This window comes from Colletotrichum orchidophilum, assembly GCF_001831195.1.
Source record: "Colletotrichum orchidophilum strain IMI 309357 chromosome Unknown Scaffold_115.1, whole genome shotgun sequence".
In the NCBI taxonomy this organism is placed as follows: domain Eukaryota; kingdom Fungi; phylum Ascomycota; class Sordariomycetes; order Glomerellales; family Glomerellaceae; genus Colletotrichum; species Colletotrichum orchidophilum.
The window spans coordinates 85,938-109,090 of NW_019173071.1; the positions used below are offsets into that span (position 1 = coordinate 85,938).

Here is a 23,153-nt window from a genome sequence, read left to right on the forward strand (position 1 = left end):
GGGCTGTCTCTTCCCAGCTGTGATTAATTAAGCATGGCATTTAACTCCATGTTTGGGAATATATTGAAATGTTGACTTGAAAGGTAGATGACACCATCTTTTGCGAGTCTGACACACGTCTTGACTTGGTACATCGGTAGGAAGGCGAAGTCTGCACAAGGTCCTGCCACGTCTGACCTTGATGGTTTGCTTCCGTTTCGTCCAATTGACTTTCGTCCCGTTTCTATCGTCCGTCATTCGTTTCCCTGGGAAGGAACATGTTCGTGGGACCCGAGAATCCGTCGTCGTCCAATGTCGGCAGCTGCACACCTGGTGACGTGATGGAAAACAAACACAACGGAAACACCTCGCGCCCGGCAGAGGGCGGCTTGTTCAGCGTCGTTCATCATCCAGACTCGCCAATGAAGTCTGATGCTTTCTTCTTGATGTTGCACACATGTCACCTTTTACATACTTTGGCATCGGTCATTGGACGATTTGGTGCCGATCTTGCGATTCCGTCTGATCCTGCTGACTTGGATCTCATTTCTTAGACTTTCGCTCCCCTTTCTATCTGTTTGCAGCTCAGTTCCTGCAGCAACGTGCGCTTTGCCCACTCCCTCCCTTTCCTCACGGATCATCCTGCTTCGTTTTCACTCGTTCACCGTTCGCTAGCGTTCGGGGCAGTTTCGCTGCTGATGCGTCCAACCGTTCTTGACTGACAGCGACAATAGCAACGGCCACAACCACAGCAGCAGTTTGAAACGAACAGGCCGAGCCCGGTCTATATCTGCCTTGGCGACTTTCACTTTACCACCGATCCCTGCCCAAGCCATCGAACACGAAAGCCGTCGAGGGCAGCGGGTGGCCCGACAAAGAGGCAAAACCGTATACGCGGCGTCCCGTCAGACCTTGTGTGCAACTCCCCGAAAGTCTTTTTTGGTTTTTACTCGATCCGGACACAAGGTTTTGGTCTTCCCAGCAGGGTGGCCCAGGAAGGGAAAGCGGACGGTAGCACCCACGTACCCTACGGAGACATGTGCACAAAGAAGGCCTCGTCCCACTACATTCAACGACCAACCATCAAACGACCACACCCAAAGGAACAATCACAAGAAGCTTTGGGTAAAAATAGCTTCGCGGCGCCTCCCTTCCCCAGTTGCGCCCTGTCCCACGCATCATCTCATCCACAGTCGACAGAGTCGCGGCAGATCCACCCGCTTTCGGTTCATCCTCCCCACCTGCCCGCCCAGCCGGACCAAGCACAGCCACCTTTGCACCCGCCTTGGGAAAGGGAAGCAAAAATAAGGAAAAAAGTCCGCCATCTCCAACCGGCCCGTTCAGATCTCGCCATTTGCCAACGTGCTCTCACCAGCTGACGGCTGGCTAGGCTCATCCGAGAGGCCGAGACAAGACAACGCATCTCACCGTCTAGTCTAGTCTTCTCTCGCTCTGCCTAGTCTGCCGGTCCACGCAATATATGTCGATCTAGGATTTCCGAACCATCCCTTTTGTCATACCGCACCCTGGTCCTATTTTCGCTTACTAACTCTCCCCGTGCCGACCGCCAACTTTGCTGCCCATTATCTCGTCCTAACTCCGTCTTCTGGACGCATCCTGCTGACAGCTGATGGCTGGTGCTCAGACTAAAGGAGCCAACGAGTCGTGCCTCAAAGAAGTACCATACTCGGCGTGGCGTGCTGGCCACATTTTGATGAGGCTCCGGGCATGAGCCCCCAAATCTGATTTGATATCCGATCACTTCAAATTCCAATCTTCCAATGCGGCGCCGCATTTCTGGATCCTCATCTCACTCCGCAAAAGTGGATGGGAAACAAGGGCACGAGGGCTACCTTTTTCATTTTCCATATTTAAAAGGGGTGGCTCCTTTTTTCAGGGACCGCGTTATGGAACCCGGGACCATTCCAATCCTGGATCAGCATTGCAGCACCATCCCCACACTCCGGCGCGACTCGGTCAACGTCGTCCCCGCCGTCGGAGTTCGGGTCCTGCGAGAAAGACGCAGTATGCTAACCTAACAACCGGGCGCGCTGACGACTCCGGTTGCGTCGTTTTCGCATGGCTGAGCCGATCCGCACGGTCTGGCTCTCGCCATGTTTACATCGGACCCCGACAGATTTTTTGAATCCCTCGTCTCACTGATGGCCATTCAAAGTACGTGACATTGATAGGCCATTGAGGTAAACTCGCGCAATCGCCTGTTGCGGTCGAGAGGTCCGTCCGGTCAAGGCCGTGTTCGCTCCGGTGGAGGTACCGCCCCTCCGTGGAAGCATTTCGGCATCGAGACTTGTCTTGTACGGTTGGGAGACATACCCGACATGGCCGATGTTGACTGGATGGATAGCTAGTTGCGTCAGTCAAACCTCGTAAACTCTAGGACGCTTGCGGCTCAGGCCACACGGGAAGCCCTCGTTAGAGTTTCTATCCAAGTGGATATCGACCTTGGCAAGGTTAGCCAGGTTTGCGTTCCGCGCCTAGCTCTACCAACGGCCCACGGGGTTGCGAAACCTAGAGAAGGTTTAAGCATGACGTGACGAGCCCTGACCCCAGTGTAAATCGCTCCCGAATCTGGCTATCGGATGAATCGTTGAAATGCTGGCAGTATATCTCAAACGCTCACCTTCCCGGGTGAGCGAGGCTTATGCCGGTGTGGGTTGTACCTTGCTAAGCGGTTGATGTGACATTCGTGAGAGCCGCACTGTTAATCCGCGCCCGCCGCGTAAGAGAGACAGCTGTGCCCGTTTACAGATCCTAGCTTTCACAGATCCTAGCTTTCAAAAACCAAGGCCGTTGCTACCCCGGAGTTCTTCCGGCTTTGTTGGAATCCATTCTCATCTACAGCTGGTCTGTGGGTGGAGTATGGCTACTTACAACGGATCGAAGCCAGTGTTACTTACCACCCTGGTGTTTACCAAGGTTGGAGGCGAAAAGCCGAGTACTGTGGCATCTCGCTGGGACTGGGGGTTGGTTCCACGTTGTGAAGGGAATATAGTTACAAGTTACCCTCGGAGATGCTTGCGAGGCAGAAGGCGGAGATTCCAGCGGCGACGGGTATGTATATATTCATCAAATACCCTTTGTGTCATGTACTCGCCCTTTTCTCAGACTCTAGTGACGAAGGAGCCTGTTCAGTCTTTGGATGTGTAGGGTGGAGTTTTCTTTTCCTTTCTCCCATGATCTTTTAGAGGTGACGGCGTGGCAGCTGAATACTGTCCTCCCCTGCGGGGTGTCGATAACAACTTTTATTTGTTCCCAGCGCATCTCACGCGTTCCCGTGGTAACAGCTACAACGAGGAAACGCTTGAATAGTTTCTCAAGTCTCTTTGCGGTTTCATGCTACTTACCTGAGAAGTCAGGTCCCGAAGAAATCGAGACGGGGAAGCTTCGACATGGCGTAGGTCTCCATCGTAGTGTTCTTGGGCAAAAAGAATAGTGATGCTTTGGCCGGGCTCTGTTCGCCTCCGGTAAGATTCAATTTCCTTATTTGGAGTACCTAGCCAGATCGGTACAAAAAGGTACAAGTCTCTGACGTGAAACTGCTCTTCGGAATGAAAGATTCAGATTTAAGCTTTGTTAAGACTGCCGCAACTCCCTGATATGGCAGACTTAAAGGAAGTCTGACCCTCCGACACGGATAAGCGAAATGGTACATTAGCTTTCTATTTGATCGCGTAGTGAGAAGGAGATTAATGGGCCCCCGCTAAGGTCAATAAAGCGCCCTTTCTATTCCCTACCAACTACTTGTTCTGATCAGAATAGTCAAGGGACGATGCGTATGAAGCAGAGACGGAGACATCATGAGGGCCATGTTGGAAGAGAATAGAAAGTACCCGGTTCAAGCCGGCCAGACCGCCCTACGATGAACGTTCCTAGAAGCACCCAACCACCAGAACTTCCGTCTAAGTTCTTGAACCAGATTCGAATCAGTGTTTGGAAGGCGGCTTTTATATGACAGGATGGTGGGTCTCCAAGAGCAGGTCAGTTCATGGCGATCGATTGGCAGATGGATCGTCTGCACTTTGTAATGTAAGTTACTTCGGCGGCCACTGATTTCTGGATGGCACAGCACTGCAAAATCATAGAGCAGTATCCGGCTTGTAGTCTGGGCAACTACGTAGCCCATGAGCCGCTGCAAGTCACTGACTTTTTAGAAACCAGAACATGCACTTGGACAAGACCGATGATGGCTAGTGAGGGTTCTCAGTCTGAATTCTAGTGCGGACAGGCATATCTGACTTTCTGGATGGTCCCTCATCAGGAGGAACCCCCACTTCTCGTCTTCCAACTCTCTTTCGTATACACCTGAAAGCACCTCTTGCAAGTGCCACAGTTGCCGCATCTCTTGGGCTGCCATCGACCACTAAACACATTGAACTCGCGCGCGCCGGTGCCGGTGCCGGCCCTGGCCCGGGAATCCAGCGGCGAAAACACCAGCGCGGTGGCGTCATCCGGACTAGGGGGGAATCCGATGGCGTCGTCGCCATGTATCCGCCTCCTGTTCCCGCTAGCCGTACAATTCACGTCCACACCGTGCTTCTCGCCGACGGCGACAAGGCGCTGGAAGTAGAGCCTGTTTCTGGGCTCGTGCTTCGTGCAACTCGGCTGCCGACACTGTCCGCGCCGGACGACGTCGTCCTCGATGAAGATTGCCTTTAGCCTAGGGAATCTGCCCGACTCCAGAAGCCCGATGAGGAGATCTTCTGTCATTCTCGGGTCACTCTGCTCCGTCGAGTTGCCAAGGAGGAGAACCTCCATCGACGTGGGGAGACGCGAGAGGACCCATGCGAGCGCTGCTTCGGATGGGGTCTGCCATAGCTCTGGTACCGTGTAGAGGTCGTAGTTGGAGGCCTGCTGAACGAGGTCGGCGTTTTCGAGCCAGACGTGGCGGAGGTGCGGGAGGGTGTTGGGCTCGATCAAGTGTAGCGGGTATAGGGGGCGGCTTGATTCGCGAGTAGATCGCATCCCCCACGCTTCGTGTACCATGAGGCTTTCCAGAGATGCGGACTGGGCGTTGAGGGCGTTGAGGAGGAACTTTTCAATATCGTACCAGTAGCCCTGGTCGCGCCTGACGTTGCCGCGGAGACGGAGGGTTTTCAGCGAGCGCGGGGCGTCGAGGAGGGCTACGCGGTACTCTTCGCTCATATCTTCTGCTCCGTCGATGAAGAGGTGCTGGAGGGTTGAGCAGCCGCGCGACAGGCCGCGGCTTGGATCTTGGACGCTGCCGTCCTCGTAGAAGCCGTGGAAGTAGATCGAGTCTATACTGGGGAGCTGGAGGAGACTTGCCAGGAGACGGGGATCGTGGTGGGCTTGGTTGTCTCGGTCCAGCCAGGTGCCGGAGCTCACTCCGATGGAGACGTCACGGAGAGAGCGCAGCCCGGGTGCCCACGATTCGAGAAATCGACTGATTTCGATTGTTGAGGCGAGCCATTCTAGGCTGTCATCCCTATGCCAGAAGTGTTAGAACGTGGTTGACATCAGGAGAGTACAAACTTCAACTCACTCGTTGCCCTCGCTGCACCAAACGTACTTCACATTCCTCAGACGAGGACAGAGAGCCGTGAACAGAACCTTGAGAATGCCATCGTTGCCTTCATCGAGCTGTTTCATGGCCCTGCTGATATCATCGTCGGCCAAGTGAAGCACATCCCCGAGAAGACGGATATACTCCGCCCGCTCCTCATTTCCAAACGACCATGCCAACGGTGGCGCACCCGTGTCGAACCGGTTTGGCGGCTGGAGCATGAACGGCCGCCAGTGGCTCCAAGACTTCCGGGGACCCCATATTTCTAGTGAGCGTACGTGCCACGCGACGAACGGATCCTTGCGTACGACAGCGTTGTGCAACAACGTGGGTATGGTCAACGGCTGGAGGTCTGAGACGACACCGTACTGATCATGTGCTTCTCTGTGGCGTTGCAGGATAACGGCCGAGCATTCGGCGATCTTCTTGCATGTGCAGGCAAAGTTCAGGTGCGAAGCAACGTCTATGTGCTCAATGATATTTACGAGAAGCTCTATTGGCAGTAGAGTGAGAAAGTCTTTCCCCTCGACTGGTTCTTGCTCGGACGCCATGGTGGCCGGGGTTTGAGACGCAGATTTGTGTAGGCGAATCAACAAAAGAAGACTGTGACAGTTCTGTCGAGTGTTAGGGGGGATAAGAAGACTTCGTTGAAGACTTCGTTGAAGACTTATACGTCTATGCTACCAGACCAAGGGTGGGCCAGACAGGGACCCCTACCTGGCTGCCTATCTGACTTCTGCCCGTTGCTTCCTTGGCAAGCAGGCAAGGCGCGAACAACAGCCCCTATCTCTTGTGAGTATTTCGAGTTGTGAGTTGCGAATTATCAATGGGTTTGAAGACATCTCATGGCAGCCTAGGAACCTGCAGGAACAAGGCGCGCTTCAAGCCGTCCTACCTAAGCAGCAGCAAACATAGATACAGATTCGTTCGGACTGTAACAGTCAAAAACTCGTATTGGATATGACAGTTGTAAGGGCCATGCCAAATCTGTGAAAGTCTCCAAGCAGAGTCGCGAGAGGCAAGATGGATGCTCCCCGGCTTGTTTTTGACGATACACTTCTCAAAAAAGAACATTCGATTCATTCCAGGGTGCTCTGCCTTGGGATAGACATGGGCCTGACTAGCAAGAGGCAGTCTCGTTGTATTGCTCGTTGTATTACCCGAAGAAAGGATCCTTGATGGTTACGGTCGTCGGGAACCGTTCATGTCACGTGACACAAGCCAAACAAGCCGAAGTACCTTACACACGGACCAGCTGAGGCGGGGCAGTGACTTCTACCTTGGTGGTCCAAGCACAAGCAAGGGACAGACAGTTCGTCACTCGCTGAGAGCCACGCGGATAGCCGTGCTCCCGAAACACGGCCTCGACCACGATATGACACATTGGGCGACAAGCTGCCGGTAGCAATTCGAGCACACGGTATCAAGACTTCAGAGCCATGTAGCAGATTGCCCTTCATTGAATCTGCACAAGTAAACTCGCTTCCCACCCGACCACCATCATGGAGCGGGCCGGGTCTGGGGCCAAGTCCCTGTTCCCTCAAGGGCCCAGCTTCACCCTCGAAGACTTCTCGAACCAGGACTTTGTGGTCCGCGAATTCGTTGATACCCTCGCCGAGAACGCCGTACCTGCGAACCGTCGATCGGGTCCCTCGCAACCCGCCTTTGATTCCAAACCCCTTATTCGCACCTTTGAGAGTACGGCATCGCGGTTTCCTTGCTCGGTGGTGTACCCCTCGCTGACTCGTCTCTGTAGATGCGCTTTCGCAGCTTGGATCGCTGTCCGAAGAACTCCAAGAGAAGGAATCGGAACTCCAGTCCAATGTACGAAGGGCCGAAGCCCAGCATGACCAAACCCTCGATACCCTCGGCCGAAAGCTCGACCAGTCCATGGCTTCCTTTGAGGCCCTCGATCTGTCATTAAATCAATCCGCGACGAATGGCGATAGAAACGCGAGACAAGAAGCAGGCGGTAATATTGCTGTGCAGATTGGTGAGAAGCTCGAAGAGCTGGACAGAAAACGGAGGCGAGCCCAGGACGCCAACTTCCTCATCCAGTGCTGGATCGAGGTCAGCGAAACGGGCCAGCTGACGTCGCTGGAGGAAGTTCAGAGGCAGGGAGGCGCAGAGAACAAGGTCCGGTGTGCGATCATCTCTCGCCAGCTCATGCGCATCAGTCAGCGACTAGACCCGTCTTCATGGGGTCAGGCGAATGGGACGAATGGGTTCCGAGGAAACGGCGTGACGAACGGTGTGACGGGAACGAATCGCGTACACAACACGAGGGAACTCCTCGAGAAGTTCTCCGAGTCCTTGGAGCAGGAGCTTCTCAAGCAGTTCAACAGCAGCTATCGACGTCAAAACTTTGACGACATGATGGAGTGCTCCAAGGTGCTATACGACTTCAACGGCGGCTCCAGCGTCATTGCCACTTTTGTCAACCAGCACCAGTTCTTCATCGACAGGGACCAATTGATTTCCGATGAAGTCATGTTGGACGGAGATACGTGGGAACAGATTGCAGACCCGGATTCCGATCCACCTGGGGTTGAAGCCAGCCTGCAATCTCTTGTTGATGAGGTCAAGCTCGTCATGCAGGAGGAATCCTTCATTATCAAGCGCGCATTCCCGTTTTACGAGACCGTTTTGATCAAATTCATCCAACGAGTGTTTCAACAATCCGTTCAGCAACGGCTCGAGATGGTGCTTGACAAGGCCAACGAGATCTCTTCTTTGGCGTTCCTCAGATCGCTGCACTCGTCGAGGACATATATCAGTTCCTTGATCGAAGACCTCAAATCCCACGGCCTTACCGAGCACCCGGAGCCAGCTTCCCCCCAAATCTCTCAGACATTGGACCAGCAGATGGAAGAGCTCTTTGTCCCCTATCTTGTTGGGAACTCGTACATTGACCGAGAGAAGAAGAGTCTCGAGGAGACGTACAACTCGTTACTCTTCAAATTCACAACATACCACTCCAAGAGAAAGAAGGCGCCGACTGGCTTCATGGCCTCACTCGCACAACAGAGTTCACAAATGCTGTCATCGGCCAAGGATGCGTACCTCGAGCGTCTCGGCTCGTCCGAGTTGACAGCCACCCAGAAGGCAATGATGCTTCGTGTTGCAGGGATACAAGATACCAACGAAAACAAGAACGACGTCGAGGTGTCAGAAGAGGACGGTATCTTGAGCATCGCAAACGCCAAGAGAATGATGAAGTGGCTTGCGGAATCCGTCCGCAGAACCCTGGAACTCGGCTCCCCCGCCGACACACCAAAGGACGTCAATGTTCTCCTCAACCTTTTACTCACAACAATGGGCCGCGTATACGTCGAGACGGCCCTGGACGCCGCCCTCGACCAGGCGACTTCGCAAGAGAATATCAAGTCGGAGCCCGACCTGAGTTACCTCCCTTCGATCCGTCCCGCCGTGACCATCACCAGCATCATGGAACGCTTCATCACCACCGTGCTCATCAAGCTGGCCGAATCCAACACTACGGTCCGCCGCAGCATGTCCACGCAGACGAAGTCTGCTATTGACAGCATCGAGCGCAAGACCAACGCCGTCATGCGCAGCTCCATCGACGTCGTCACCAACTGGGTCACGCGCTCTCTCGCAAGCCAAAAGAAGTTTGACTTCCGTCCCCGCGACGCCGACCTCGATTCCCTGCAGACGCCCACGTGCCTGCAAATGAGCCAGTTCCTCTCGCGCGTCTCCAAGCACGCCGCCCAGGCCGTCGACGGCCAGAACCTGGAGGTCTGGAGCTCCGAGGTCGCGCTCGCCGTCCTGGCCCTGCTGTTTGACCACTTCAAAAAGTTCCAGATCAATGCCACGGGCGGCCTCATGGTCGCGCAGGATCTGTCAAAGTACTCGTCCACTCTCAAGGAGTGGTCGCTCGCGGCGGACGTCGAGACCTCGGCCGAGCTCCTCACCGACATTGGGTCCCTCTTCATCGTCGGCCCCGAGGCGCTGAGGGAGAAGTCTCGCACGCTTGCGGCGGGTCCCTCTGGCCAGGGCAAGAAGCTGACCAAGGCCGACTTCAAGGCCTTTGTGCAGCGGCGCGATGATGCTAATAGTGTTGGTATTCAGAGCGTGCTGGCTGGGCTTTGAGAATGGGGGGCGGGGGGCGGTGTGTATACTTTACCTTGGTATGGAATGGGAAAAGGGGAGAATCGGGAGGGCACCGGGAGGGCACCAGGGGAGGTGGGATGCATGTATTGTCTTATTAATGATCGAATATGATACCAGGTTTGATGCGCACGTATCAAGCCCTTTCAAGGTGATTGTGACTTTTGATTCATTACCGCCTTTCCGAGCGGATAAATTTCCATGGTTCTCTGCTATCTTACAAATTCGAATACAGTCTATGTGATGTTTGTACATTTGGGGTTGTCCTTCTTCTCTTCTTTCTTCTTACACGAGGGAGAGTCCCCCCCTTCTAGATAGTTTTTTTTTACACGTACGATAAAGCTGCCGCCCAAAAGCGATCAAGCAGGCGTAGGAATCTCCCCGCCTTGCGCCACCGCATCCGCCACATCTCCCACAGGCGCATCATCCTTGCCCTCCGGCCGCCGTCGTCCCAGGGGCTGGCACCAGATCTGCATAGTCACGACGTTGATATCGGCAATCTCGACCTCCATCACGTCGTCGACCTGCACGTCCGCGAGCCTCGCAAAGGAACCAAGCCTCACCAGGTTCACGGACGCGCCCAGGTTGTAAAAGTTCGTCAGCCGGCCCCGCAAGCCAAAGGAGTAGACGCCGTCGACGATGAACCGGAACGTCTTGGGCAGCGGCGCCTCGCCGAAGCGCCACGCGCGCAGCAGCGCCTGGGCGACCCACTGCGTGGGACCGTGCTTGTCGTCGACCTGCTTGATCTGGCGCTGGAGGGCCTGGAGCATTGGTAGCGCGTGGGAGAGGGAGCGGTGCGTCCAGGGGAGGAAGGCGGCATCGTCAGAGGAGGAGGAGGAGGTCTCGCCGACGAGGGAGCGGCCCGTCTCGCGCTCGCGGGCGAGGGCAGCGTGGATCTGCCAGTGGACGACGAGGTCGCCGAAGCGGCGGAGGGGGCTGGTGGCTTTGGCGTAGGCGTCGACGCCGACGGCGTAAAAGGGCGCCGGGCTGGCCGAGAGCTCCGAGTTGCCGACGTAGATGAGGAGCCGGTGGATGTGCTCCGCGGGGATGGGCTTGCCCTGCGCCACGAGGGGGTCAATGTGCTCGCGGCGGTAGGCGGCGAGGCCCCGGGCGTTGACGACGGCGTCGGGCTGGGTGCTGTAGGGGACGGGGACGGCGCGGGCCTGGCACCACTTTGCGGCGACTTCGCCGGCGGTGTGCATGAGCGTCTCGACGAGGCGGTCGGCCTTGCTGCGGGTGGGCGTGTTAAATCGGATAAAGGGGTCGCCCTGCCAGGCCATGGACGTGCCCGGGTCCTCGGCGTTCCCTTGGACGACGATGTGGTCGAGGGACACCTCGGGGGAGCCGAAGCGGTTCTCAAAGGGGGGCAGCTGTCCCTTTTCGACGCGGCGGCGCTTGATCGCTTTGCAGAGGCGGTTGAGGCGGAGGAGGTCGTCCCTGTCCTCCTGGGACAGGTCCGCGGCGGCGGTGATGTGCTTCACGGGCCGCGGCGGTTGGGGCGGCTGGCCGACGGCAAAGGTCTCGGAGGAGGGCGCCGGCTCCAGGCCGGGCAGGACGGCCGAGACCTCATTCTTGGGGACATGCACGACGTTTTGCACGGTGCCCGGCTCGACCTTGTGGTCCAGGATGTCGCCCTGCTCGTTGACCTTGGCGCTGAACGTCAGCGTCGGCTGGCCGGGGTTCAGCGAGAACTGCTGCTCGAGGTCCCGCGGCAGCATCTTTTTGTGGTATCCGGACATGTACAAACTCGACGGCGCCTTTTCGAGTTGACGGGCGAGCGCGGACTTGGGGTCGATGCGGGAGGCCGGGTCGGCAATGTGCACGTGGATCCAGTGCTCTCCCGGCTTCTCCGCCGCCTCGACGGAGAAGCCGTCGTCCACGTCAGCCGTCTGCTCCGAGTCGACGCAAAAGATTGTCGTCTGGCCCCAGTCGCGCCGGTGGCCCTGGGCGATATCAGGTCGGAGCGATGCGTTGACGTCCACGAGGGGCGTCTCCATGTTGGCGCCCCGCTGGACCGTGGCGCCCGCGAGCTTGTACTCGTAGCGAGCTGGAATGTCCCAGGGTGGGATCCAGCCAATCTCCTGGAGGAAGCTGAAGCCCGTCCAGTGCGCGACCCAGTCGGACTCGTTGTAGCAGTCTGTCAGCTTGAGAATGGTGGAGCCCAGGCTCTCGAGCTGAGAGGGCTTCGGTATGATGCGGTGACACGCCCAGAGCTCAATGAACCGGATGTAGTCAATGTCCTGCTTGCTCCACGTCGCCAAGTTTTCCACCTTGTCGTTGCTGGGCCCAATCATGCCGTGGGGCGTCCACTCTCGCCTCAGTCGGCTCGCCTGGATGACCCCGCGCGCCTTGAGGATGAAGGAACCGAGGCTGTTTTGGCGGAGCAGGGAGAGAGACTGCGCGGGGTTTTCACGCAGCGCTGCGCCCTCCACCAATTCGCGGACCTGGTTCTCGACCTTGCGCAGGAGTTTGAGGTCGGAGGCGGACCTGACCTCGTAGATGTAGTTGCGCCTGTGCCACTTCATGTTGAGCGGCCGGAACCCCCATCCGTCGCGGTTCAGGGCGGTGTGCACGGCATACAGCTGGTGAGGGAGGAACTTGTCGTCGACTCTCACATAGTCGGGCAGCAGCTTGTCCGCCAGCTCTTCGAGACTGAGATACTGGGGCTCGTCCTTGGCCAAGAAACTGCTCGCGGTGTCCAGGGTGAGCTGGGTCTGGTAGAACGAGACCGACTCCTGATAGAACTTGATCAACTCTCCCTGCAAGCGAGCGGCTGTCTTGAGCGCGGCCGGCGTGTGATTGTGGAAGAGCGCGTTCCGCCGCTCCGTATCGGGTTCTTCGGGTAATATGTCGACCAGTGGCTTGAGCCTAGAGGGTTCGATAAAATTTTTGAGGAGGAAAAGTGTAGCAATGTTGCGCTCTGGGACGAGTTCACCGGTGCTCATGTAGAAGTACTGCACATTGTGGTGACGGCCAACGCAGATTGCCAGGATGGGCAGGCGTCCGCTACTGTACCTCGTCTCGACCAGGTCGCCGGGTTTGAGCGCCGAGGTGCTTCCGCGCAGGTCCTGAAGCTCGTCGTCCTCGAACAAACCGCGGTTCTTCTTGGCGTTTTCGTGCAGCTCGCTGTCTTGAGCTCCCATGGATTCCATAGAGGCAGGGAGCAGGTCCGGTCTGGTGAGGTAGTTCAACAGCGGCGTGTCCTGCATGGGCAGGTCCTGCAGCAGACGCCGGGAGGGTTCGTAGTGTGTAGCCTCCCAGCCCCGGAGCCGCGATCTGATATCCGACTTTTCACGGATAAGTTTCATTTCCTGTTCCGTGGCTATGTTGATGGGCTTGCGAGGCCCACCTCTGCCTCTGCCATAATTGCCCCCACGACCGCTTCCGCCTTGGTGGCCATAGTTCCCGCCATGGTTCCCACCGTAGCTGGATCTTCCACCAGTGTATGGCTGCGAATGAGTTTAGTAAAATTCGTAAACATTGGGATGACAGTCTTGGTGAGAGAGAGTCTTCATCAAAAGTAAGACTTACTCTTCTAGACTCCGCGGGTGAGCCTATCCCTAGCAGCTGGACGGATGGGGCAAAGGTCAAGCCGCTGGTGACTGGTGACCGTGACGTCCTGGATGTAAGACATCTCCAGCACACATACGGTCTGCCCGAGTTTCTCAACATTGCGGGCGAAAATCGGGCAATGCTGTGAGGACGTGGTGTTGAGCGGCGTCCTTCGCCACGAAATTCCGTCTCAGCAGCTCACCAAAATTTCTGGTCGTCTTGCCGCGCCACATGTTATCCACTCTTCGCCCCACTTTCGCGCTATCACGTGATCATGACAGGTATCCGCCTACAACTTGGTCTTGATTCGGCCTTGAAAAGAAAACTAAAAACTAGAGGAAGGGGGGGAAGCATGCTCGTTGAGTATACGAGCAATTAATTTGGGTTTTCGGTACATGGGAGCTCTCGGGATTGTCGTTGTGAGAGAGGATGAACATACTCAGGCACTGGCCATCTGTGTGGGAAACCGTCGTCTCGCCGTCATAGATCACTAAGCGACATCGTAAATACTTCAAAGCCGTGTCCTCCATCGATGCGGATTGCGAGGCTGAGGTTCTTCGGGCGCATATCGACCGGCCTCTTCATTAAATCCGGCCTTCATTTTCCTGAATAGGTAGTGGAGCCTGTCGAAGTCGCCGGTTGATGTCCTCCGCCGCCGGTGCCGGTCGGCCCCACACCGGCCATCCCCTTTCCCGACCACTTCATCCGGCACGCCGCGGCGTACTCCGCATGCTATCATCTTAACCCCATAGCCTCTACAACGACGCATCGATTGTCTAGTGTTGCAATGCATTCCTCCGTCTTCCACGATACCCTGTAAGATTTCGCGACAAGCCACCCACCCGGATTGCCCAACATAGCTCCAGGACCAGAACCAGCTCGGAAACGGATTTCCACTGCAGCTCATCATTTCCTTGTCCCCTGCCTTCAAAATATAGTTTGACCCGTCTCGTATCCATTCCAGGCCTGCAAGTGAGATAGATGGCCCCCCAGAGCTTTGAAGTCCTTCTTCTCGGCAATGTATCAATCCGCAAAAAACTCCGCACCACCAGAATCCTCTCATCGTTTCGTTTCCTCCAAGCCATCCAATCCCCTTCCCCCACCTGCGAACCCCGAAACATACATCAAGAAACATCAGCAAGAAACATCAGCAAGAAACAACGGCCGGAGAACGGCACAAAGGCGCACGTGGCTGGCTCACATTGTCGCACACAACAAGCATGTCTCGGGGTGCCCCCCCCCCCCCCCCCCCCCCCCAAAAAAACAACAACAAACAACAGCAAAAAACACCAGAAAAAAAAAACGGGCGGGGAACGGCGCAAAGGGGCACCGGGGTGGGTCCCATTGTCGCCCACAAAAAGCATGTCTCGGGGGGCCCCCCCCCCCCCAAGCTGAATCCAGCTTTTCGTCCCTTTGTTTGCACAATCCTCCCCCCACCCCCAAAACGCTACGACTTGTTTCTCTCCCATTGCCGGGCCCAAGCTCTCGTCTCAAAAACTGCAACAGAAGCAATGGGTTTTCCAAATCTCTGAGCACCAGGGTACAACAACAGCCTCTGCTTTCTTCTTCATGTGAACCATTGGCGCGCGCACGCGCAGAGTTTACAAATAACGGCTACATTTCTCATCTAGCCCCCCCCCTCCCATTCTTCAGCCCTTCTAAAAAGACTTTTAGTGCCAAAAAAAAAAAAAAAAAAAAAAAAAAAAAATCATAACCAAAACATGGCAGTCCATCTGACTCTCACAAATGTTTCTAGCTTGGCACGAAAAAAACTTGGCACCTCGATTCCATCTTTCCCCCTCGATCTACGAAATAAAGAAAAAAAAGTGCCGAGACCAACACAGGGGACTCTAGGTAGTACCAAACGCCCATCATGAGCAATGTCAAGCCTCCTCTCCACACCCATAAACCACCAAAAAAACGGTCAATCCCACTGACAGGCACCCGGGCCTGAACTGGGCCTAAGCATCATCGCGACCCCGGGAAATTCGACAGAAGAGGTAAACCTCAACGGGACGCAACTTTGCCGAAAAGCTCCCCGGGTGCCCACCCCTAGGAAAATACCATTTGAATTCCAGAGAAACAACTGGGAATCCTTCCATCTTGACCATGCCCCTTCCCCCCCCCCCACACAAAAAACCCCCCCCCCCCCCCCCCCACCCACCCCCCCCCCCCTCCCCCCCCCCCCCCCCACCCCCCCCCCCCCCCCCCCCCCCCCCCCCCCCCCGAAAAAAAAACCCCCATCCCTTGCGCACAGTCCCCTCTCTCTCTCCCTTTCCGCCGCCAGCCATTCCATATACAAGCCCATACTTTCGCATCATCCGGCTCCCACGGTATCCGACTTTTCCCACTACGGCACTAATATAGTGTATAATGCCCATGCCCATGCCCATTGCCCATTGCCCCCGCCCCCTCTTTCCCGTCAAACCTCTTAACGCAACTCCGTGTTCGTGTTTGGGCAAGAATTACTCCGTAGGCAAGGGGTTATTTAGGGGGGAGGGAGAAAAAAAAAGACCCGAGCGCTCGTCACGACAACGAGTTGGGGAGTACACTACGCTGCAGGGGGGTTTCTATCCCAATTACAATCATCACTACACTAACAAACTTCCCGTCAAAAGTCAAAATAGCTCGTCTTTACCTTTCCGAACCCTCGGGCGCCCATATTGATTCATTTCTTCATTTATTTATTTTTCGAAAAAAGAGAGGTTCCAGAGTAAACAACTGCTCATTTCCATGTGTCTTCAAAACATATCTTAATCCAAAGTTTCCTCGTCTGGATCTTGTCTTGGCACGTAGGTATAACACCCGGATAACGTGATAACCAACAACAACAAGTTCAACTTCATGCAATCCACACATTCACTCCGTCCTTCCCCCCACCCCCCCAGCCCCATGCCGCTCGTTTCGTTTCCAACATAATCCATACCCACCACTTTATGTGAAGGCCATAACACATCAGAAAACTCTGGACGAGGAAAAGGGAGAGGTCCGAGTGAGCTTAAAAGCTAGTTGGCTATCAACCAGGTTCCTGGGTCCGTCAGATAATGTAAGCCAAGCACCCAGAGAGCCACCACGCTCGGATTTCCCTGCCTACACTGTTTTATTTTTTTTTTCTGCACCAACCCTTTCTTCGACTTGTCTGACAGGGTGACTTGACATAGTGACACTAGGCAGTCCGGTCTGGCTGGTGCGTGCCGCTTTCACGGTAACACTGCATCCCCCTTCCCGTTTCTGTAACACAAATTGCATGTCACCAATGCATTCCTCGTGGTCATGCACCCACCACCAGCCACATGGTACACAATGGGGAAAAGCTTGAGCGGGCATTACTTGATTTGGTTTCTTTTATTTTGATTCGGCATATCTACCTGGTCGACGCTTTGTGCGCGAGCGCCTCCTCCTCCACGGACGATGCTACCCTATGCAATCCCTTGCTCTTCTCCCTTGTTGGTAAAACATCTACCCCTCTCGACGGCCTTTGTCTCCTCCAATATAGTACTCTGTCAAATGTGACAGGCGGAAAGGGCGGTAAAGGCCTCTTTCGTCTCAAACTACCACGTCCCGCCGCCCCTATATGCTTATCCTGATAGTAACTCCCAGCTTCAATACAATTACCCCATGAAAGGTCGCTTTGCAAGAATTTTGTAGAGATAGGAAATAATAGACACTATGGAATATGGCATTATACAGATTGAATGGGGGTATAAGAAACAGTGCTGTTCAGATTCATTATGCAGGTTGTTGTTGTTGTTGTTGTTGTTGTTGTTATTGTTGCAATCTTGCTGCCTGTGTCTAACGGGCGTTTGTTAAGATTTGTGAATCGAGAGTATCGGGTCCGAGCAGGGTAAAGGTAAGGTAGAGACAGCCAATATGCAGTGGCGAGAGCTATGCCGGTGCTCGCCGGACCTTATTCCAAAAACGCTTCATAACGCCTCGGTCGTTGGCCTGAGCGTTTTCCTGGTCCATGGCTGCGAACTGACGTTCTATGCTCTCCTTTGAGGATGCATCCCGGACGTACGTCGACGTCGGAAATTCATCTCGTACGCCGTTGGATTGAGATTTCCTCGGTGGTAGCGGCTTATGCTTCCAGCCGTACATCTGATCTTCGTGGGCCCGGAGGTCGGGTCGAGTGAGGGTCATGCGCAGTGTCATTTCTCTCGCCTCTGCCGGCATCCGTGCGTATTCCGTTGACGGTTTTGGTGACTGGAGCTGATCACTCTTGATGGGCGGCGGTCGAAGCGCTGTCATCTCCACTGTATGGGGTGTCTTGGGAGAGTCCGAATCAAGGGATCCGTCGTCGCTGAAGATTGACGACCGATCGTCGGCGAGAAAAGTGCCGAGGTTTTCCGACTCGTCTACCAGCGCCGCCTTGGATTGTCTGCGCTTGGGTTGTTTGACATCCTTGCCCGGCTTGTTGGCCATGGCTTCTTTTGAAGGAAACCCAAACTCGATGGCTTCGTCAAACTTTTGAGGGGAGGCGAGGTATAACCGCAGTTTCAGGCGAGCCTCAGGATCTTGGTAGTGGGCCGCCTCCGGGTCAAAGGCAGCAACTGTATCCTGAGGACTATGCTTTGGCGAAATCAACGACAGAGCCCGCGATCTTCGCCGGCCGTGGCCTGGAGAGCCTGTAAGAGGGCTGACCGGGGAACTCGAAAACAGCGGAGTGGTAGGATTGCTTGCCCCGGCGGGTGTCGTGCCGGGCCGGTTGGTAGAGAGTGAGTTGCGGCCGAAAGGTATCTTGGATATGGAAAGGTGCCTGCGAAAGGACGGCCTGCGCTGTTTCGAGTTGGCCGGCAAATCTTCTCTCAAGTTGGCGTGGTAGTCATCGAGGTACAAGCGCAGATCTAGGTCGTCATCCTCTTCCAACCACCGGAAGCTGTCGTAGAAGGAGTCCCGCTTCTTCTGACTTTGAGGGGCCTTCTTGTCCTCCGACTGGGGCATTTGCTTCCCCGTGTCGTGGCTCGGCCGCCGGGACTCCATCGTCTGAGGTCTCACTGACAGAGTCGGGCTCCACAGCTCGTCCTGTATAATCAGGCTAGAGGCTCGTCTTCGAACTTTGTAAATGGCCTCATCCGCCGGGTCAAGGATGATGTCGTGTCTCCGATTTCGGGAAGCAACTATTTGCTCTTCGGTGGTGAAGTGCCTCTTCCTAATCTTGTCCGGCAGCCGTACGTAGACGGAAGAGCTCGTCGAAGCGCGAAAGCCGACACGGCGGGAGGACCGTCTCTTGACGCGGTCGGAAAGCTGGGTGGAAGCAAGTCTGGCTTGACGTTCCTTGCGGCGCTGCTTCAACGTCTTTGGTGCAGGTGCGGTCTCTGGAAGGTCACAGTAGATGTCGATATGTGAGGATGGCGGAGTGGGAGCCGGAGCAAGACTGGCAAAATGAAGGCGTTCGAGGGAGCTAAAGTACTGAGGAAGAATTTAGTACGCGGTGGGAGAGGGAGAAGAGAAGAAAGATACAAAGGCGTGGACCGGAATGCAGATGGAGGCAAGAATGGAATTGAGAAACAGAGAGGGGGCATGTAGTGTCTTAATGCAGGAACGAGCAGAGGGAGGGAGAGGTAAAGAATGCGGCAGACGTATCCGTAGTTCCTTGCACTACATGTGCCCAAGGTACGGATATATGGAGAGGAGACTGTGCTCGTCCGCGCCTGTGTCGTGTTGTGTCGTGTTGCGGTGGTGCTTGTGAGCGGGACCTGCATGGCATCTGCCAAGGTGCATGACGGATGGAGCAGCTACTGGGGATGTACAGGAAGGAGTCAAATAGGACTGGTTAGACAGTTGTCTGGTGCGGGTGCGATACCGCAGTCGAGCTGCAGTAGGCAGAGAGACCGAGAGAAGGAGCACTTGCTCGAATCGACTTGAACGCCAACCCAATACATCGAGATCAGCGACGCTCGAACTCAATTCAGCCCCCTCCCCGGCCCCTCAAGGGACAAGCTCGGGGTTCTGGGATTGGGAATGCTTCTACGTACAGCCAATTCAGGAATAGCCCGGGAGCCGACCCCAAGACTTGCACGCAAAGCTCCAACCCGTCAATTGAGACAGGAGAGTGTGAGAGTCCGTGATGCATGTCAAGTCAGGTCAGTGCATCAGCACCGTGCCCAGCGTCAGTGCGGGTGCATGTGCCGTGCATGGGTGGTGCCTTTTGAGGAGAGACGACAGAAAGACAGACAGGCAGACAGACAGACGCAGACACGGACGGCGTACGGATACGCCATGCGGGAATAGCTCTATAATCCTCGCCGCACCAACTTCACCAAGCACATTTGCGGCTTAGCTTGGCTTGTTCGTTCAGCCAGCGGCACCACTTGGTGGCCCAGGTGGGTTCCATGGACTGTGGGAAACGGGATGCGCTGGCTCCTCAAAGTAGAGAGGCCCGCCGTTGCAAATGATGGAGAGAGAGTCCGAGAGGGATCGGGGCGACGAAAGGAGGTAATGGGGAGAGACATGATGCATGTTGGGCCCCAGTTCTGCACTGGAGTGAGACATGTCGTTCGGTCCTGGGTTGCACAAGGACGGGACACGGGAACTGTCCATGGCTGAACTGGCGGGCCGGGGTTCGTTGTGTATGTGTGTGTGAAAGTGAAAGTGTGAGAGTGAGAGACAAGAGAGAGACACGCCTATTTTTGTGATGTGTGATGATGAGTGTGCTGGGAGCGCGTTATCGAGCTGTGCAGGCGTGTAGGGGCGGTAAAGTGATCAAGGATGGCTGGTTAGTATTATTGTTGTTGTTATTGATGTTGTGATGAAAATGTTCGTGATGCTCTTCAACACGATGCGATTCGTCATATGCAAGGTGGTGAACGCTGCATCTCTCTGCATCGTGGCCGGCGCCCCCCAATCCCCTCGAGTTCAGCTGTGCGGAAGGGGAAAACGCTCTCTTCAGCGGTTGGCAGCTTTGCATATGCATGAGCATGAACGCATTTGGTCAGAAGAGGAGGGGAGCTTGTGCCGCCCGCGCTTGTGTCTGTGCCTGAGCCTGTGCCTGAGCCTAACGAGGGATTGCTGACTGGCTGCCCCTGGAGCGAATGTAGGTGATATCGGGAGCCGAGTGCATGAGTGTGTGGGGGCGAAGACACGAGTTGGGGGGGCTGAGAGAGAGGAGGTGCTGGGTGTTGGTGGACTCGGGAGAGACCCCATAGCAGGCTGTTCTTTTCCCGGGTGCATGTCTCAGTGGACTCTCACTCTCGCTCTCGCTCTCACTCTTGGTGTGTCTCTCTCAGTCTCTCGTGCCGCCGACACTGCAGTTGGGGCAACCACTCGGAGAGCCAACCTGCGTCGATGGGTACCTGAACGGCGGCCCCCCCAGCCGCAAGTCCCCGCTGCAGCTACACGGCGAAGGTACCCTGAAATCGGGTCGGAGACTCATTGGAGGAAAAGGATAGCTGTGCCCGGGGTCGGTCTGGGCCTTTGACCCACGATGATGAGTGAGCGTACGCCGTACCGTCATAGGAGGATGAACTTCATCTCATCTCATTGCATCTCATTTCATCTCATCTCAACGCTCAGGAACCCGAGAAGATGTAGAAGGGCCTCGACTCGCCTCTTCGTCTTCCTAGGATCGGCCGAGCCCACTTCATCCGTGTCCTTGACACTCTCCCCGGGCCGCGTCTGTGCCTCTTTCTCTCCTTCTCTCTGCCCAGGGCTGGCGGCCATGGAAAATAAGCCCGTGCTGACAGGGCCCGAGGGGAGAAGAAACAAGATGAAGTAAAGTAAAAAAACGGGCGCCAGAGTCCGTCCGCTGGGGGAAAAAAAAAAAAAAAAGAGAGGGAAATTTGGGTTGACTACGCTAAGTAAAGCAACAATAAACTCGGCACTTGCGGCGGGCAAAGAAACGCCAATCGGGACGGCCACATGGTTAAGGCAGATTTTTCGGGTGACAGAATTGCTCGAGCCAAAGGGCCGTGAAGGGGAAAAAAGACACGAGGTGCAAAGGAGGAAAAGCAAGACACAAACAGAGAAAAAACCATGTGAATATCTTTTGCTCACCTTTCGCTGAATGGCTTCCGGCAGCGCCTCGAATTCCTGCTTCGTCATCTGCGTCCCAAAGGAGCCCGACGGCGATACCGGCGGAGGAGGCACGAGGGTTGTGGCGGTCGACAACATCGATGGTTCCCGCATGCCGAGTTTTGTTGGTTTCGTCGGCATCATTGCCACAGAGTTTGCTGCAGATAACGTCGCCGCCACGGTCTTCTTGCTGCCGCTGCCGCTGCTGCCGCTCTTCTCGTGGCTCTCGCCGCTCCACAGCGTCCACGTAGTCGACGAATTTGCGGTTGCGGTCGCGGTGGCCGTAGACCCAGGGCCAGAGCGGGAACCCGCGTCGGAGCTCGCCCGGGAGAAGTGAAAGTGTTGGTGGCTCCTCGACGAGTCGGGCCGTAGATGGAGATTATGATGTGACGATGACGATGACGATTGTTTATGCTGTTGCTGGTGCTGCTGGAGCAACCGCAGATCGGGCGAGCTGTACCCGTCGAGTCCGTGATGCAAATAGTTCCAGAGGCCGTGAGACCAGTCCACGCTATCCTCGCTGGTCCGTCCGCCGGCCGCCGCCGTCTCCACCGTCGCTGCTGTCTTGCCATTGCTCCTAGCGGCGTTGTCACCTCCCTCAGTGCTGATGTAGCCGATGGTAATGGTCATTGGCGCCATTGTCGCCGTCGTTGTGCTGGTTGTTGATGCCGATGTCGTAAAGGTCAAATTCGTTGTCGATGACGAGAGGCTCGAGCGTGCGGAGGAGTAGAACGAAGTAGTATTGCTGTTGAAAATTATGTCGCCGGTGCTGGTGGTTATTGCTGATGTTGATGAGGGATCGATGTCGATCTCGTCCTCGTCGATCAAAGAGTGCGCAACGGGAGCAGAAGAAGGAGTCGAGCAAGAAGACGGGATAAACTCGTCTGCGTTCGTATCCGTGTCGTCAAGGAAACTTATGAGCTCATGCTGGTCCACGCCGCCCACGTCCTTATCCATCGTTGCCGCCGCCGCCCAGGGACGAGGGCGGTGCTGGCATAACTTGCTGCCCTTTTCCTTCTCCCCCGGTCCAGGCCTACCAGTCGATGGTGACAGTCGTGATGGGTCCCACGGCAGCGCGCCCATCACACCAGGTACGCGCGCCGGGGCGGCGAGAGCAATGCCAGCAAAGACCATCATCCCCCCACTTGCCCGCTCCTCTGCCTCTGCCCAGGACGACACGGCCGTGGTTGTGGTCCTCCTCGACGACATCCACAAACTTTCCCCCAATCGCCTTGGATCCTGCTGGCTGATCCCCAGCAGCGCAATCATGGTGCTCCGCTGAGGCAGCAAGTCCAACGAGATACTGCCGGATCCGGTATTGAGCTGACCTCACAAAGCCCGGGAGTCCCTGCCAGCTGTTGGGGGGGGTGCGTAAGGGTCTTCTTCCTGTTGGCTCCGGATCCACTGGGCGAAGAGGAGCCAGAGAGCAGGGGAACATGTATCCAAACGGCGAATATCCGTAGAGTGGTAGCGTAAAGGTAAGGCAAGGAAAAAGTATGGTTCAATCCACCGACAGGGCTCCAGAATCCTAGACTCCAGAAGAGGGTCACTCTAGAGGGACCGGGGTGCAGCTCTCGAGAATGGTATTGATAATGTTGATCACCAACACATTCGGGCATGACTTTGCAATAAAGGAAACATGAAGCATTGCCAATTTGGAGAGGCCGGAAAGGATTCATTCTGTATTTAGATGTCAACATCACAGGTTGGAGGGGGTCTGGCAGAGAGTTTTGAGGTGTCACCTGCATCATATATCTCGTATCCCGACGGTTGCTGTTGACCAGGAACGCCCGTCTCTTGGTTGACGAGATAAGGACAACCAGCAAATGAGCTTGCCAACAAAAAATAAACATGATTTCACAGCACAGGCGCTTCGCAAAAGCACACCAAAGCAATTGTGGTTACAAGGGAAATCTTCAGCGGTTGCTCTGCAGGTTGT

General features: G+C 55.6%; 6 protein-coding genes across 6 annotated transcripts; 2 read left to right on the top strand and 4 right to left on the bottom strand.

The window, feature by feature from the left end:
- Positions 1 to 4,254: 4,254 nt before the first annotated feature.
- CORC01_11054 (uncharacterized protein) lies at positions 4,255 to 6,072 on the bottom strand (the record flags this gene model as incomplete). The annotated part of the gene is made up of 2 exons (XM_022622680.1): positions 4,255 to 5,443; positions 5,501 to 6,072. The coding sequence occupies 2 exons, from the start codon at positions 6,070 to 6,072 to the stop codon at positions 4,255 to 4,257; spliced, it is 1,761 nt and encodes a 586-aa protein (XP_022470815.1).
- Positions 6,073 to 7,023: 951 nt separating this feature from the next.
- On the top strand, positions 7,024 to 9,634 carry CORC01_11055 (exocyst complex component Sec10; the record flags this gene model as incomplete). Its single annotated transcript, XM_022622681.1, has 2 exons — positions 7,024 to 7,219; positions 7,278 to 9,634. The coding sequence occupies 2 exons, from the start codon at positions 7,024 to 7,026 to the stop codon at positions 9,632 to 9,634; spliced, it is 2,553 nt and encodes an 850-aa protein (XP_022470816.1).
- Positions 9,635 to 10,011: 377 nt separating this feature from the next.
- CORC01_11056 (RNB domain-containing protein) lies at positions 10,012 to 13,324 on the bottom strand (the record flags this gene model as incomplete). Its single annotated transcript, XM_022622682.1, has 2 exons — positions 10,012 to 13,101; positions 13,184 to 13,324. 2 exons carry the CDS (start codon positions 13,322 to 13,324, stop codon positions 10,012 to 10,014), a joined length of 3,231 nt encoding a protein of 1,076 aa, XP_022470817.1.
- A 3,765-nt stretch (positions 13,325 to 17,089) lies between these two features.
- On the bottom strand, positions 17,090 to 18,925 carry CORC01_11057 (mucin; the record flags this gene model as incomplete). Its single annotated transcript, XM_022622683.1, has 2 exons — positions 17,090 to 18,605; positions 18,822 to 18,925. The coding sequence occupies 2 exons, from the start codon at positions 18,923 to 18,925 to the stop codon at positions 17,090 to 17,092; spliced, it is 1,620 nt and encodes a 539-aa protein (XP_022470818.1).
- Positions 18,926 to 19,982: 1,057 nt separating this feature from the next.
- CORC01_11058 (uncharacterized protein) lies at positions 19,983 to 20,216 on the top strand (the record flags this gene model as incomplete). The annotated part of the gene is made up of 1 exon (XM_022622684.1): positions 19,983 to 20,216. One exon carries the CDS (start codon positions 19,983 to 19,985, stop codon positions 20,214 to 20,216), a length of 234 nt encoding a protein of 77 aa, XP_022470819.1.
- Positions 20,217 to 20,695: 479 nt separating this feature from the next.
- On the bottom strand, positions 20,696 to 22,483 carry CORC01_11059 (uncharacterized protein; the record flags this gene model as incomplete). Its single annotated transcript, XM_022622685.1, has 2 exons — positions 20,696 to 20,842; positions 21,197 to 22,483. The coding sequence occupies 2 exons, from the start codon at positions 22,481 to 22,483 to the stop codon at positions 20,696 to 20,698; spliced, it is 1,434 nt and encodes a 477-aa protein (XP_022470820.1).
- Between the last annotated feature and the right edge of the window lie 670 nt (positions 22,484 to 23,153).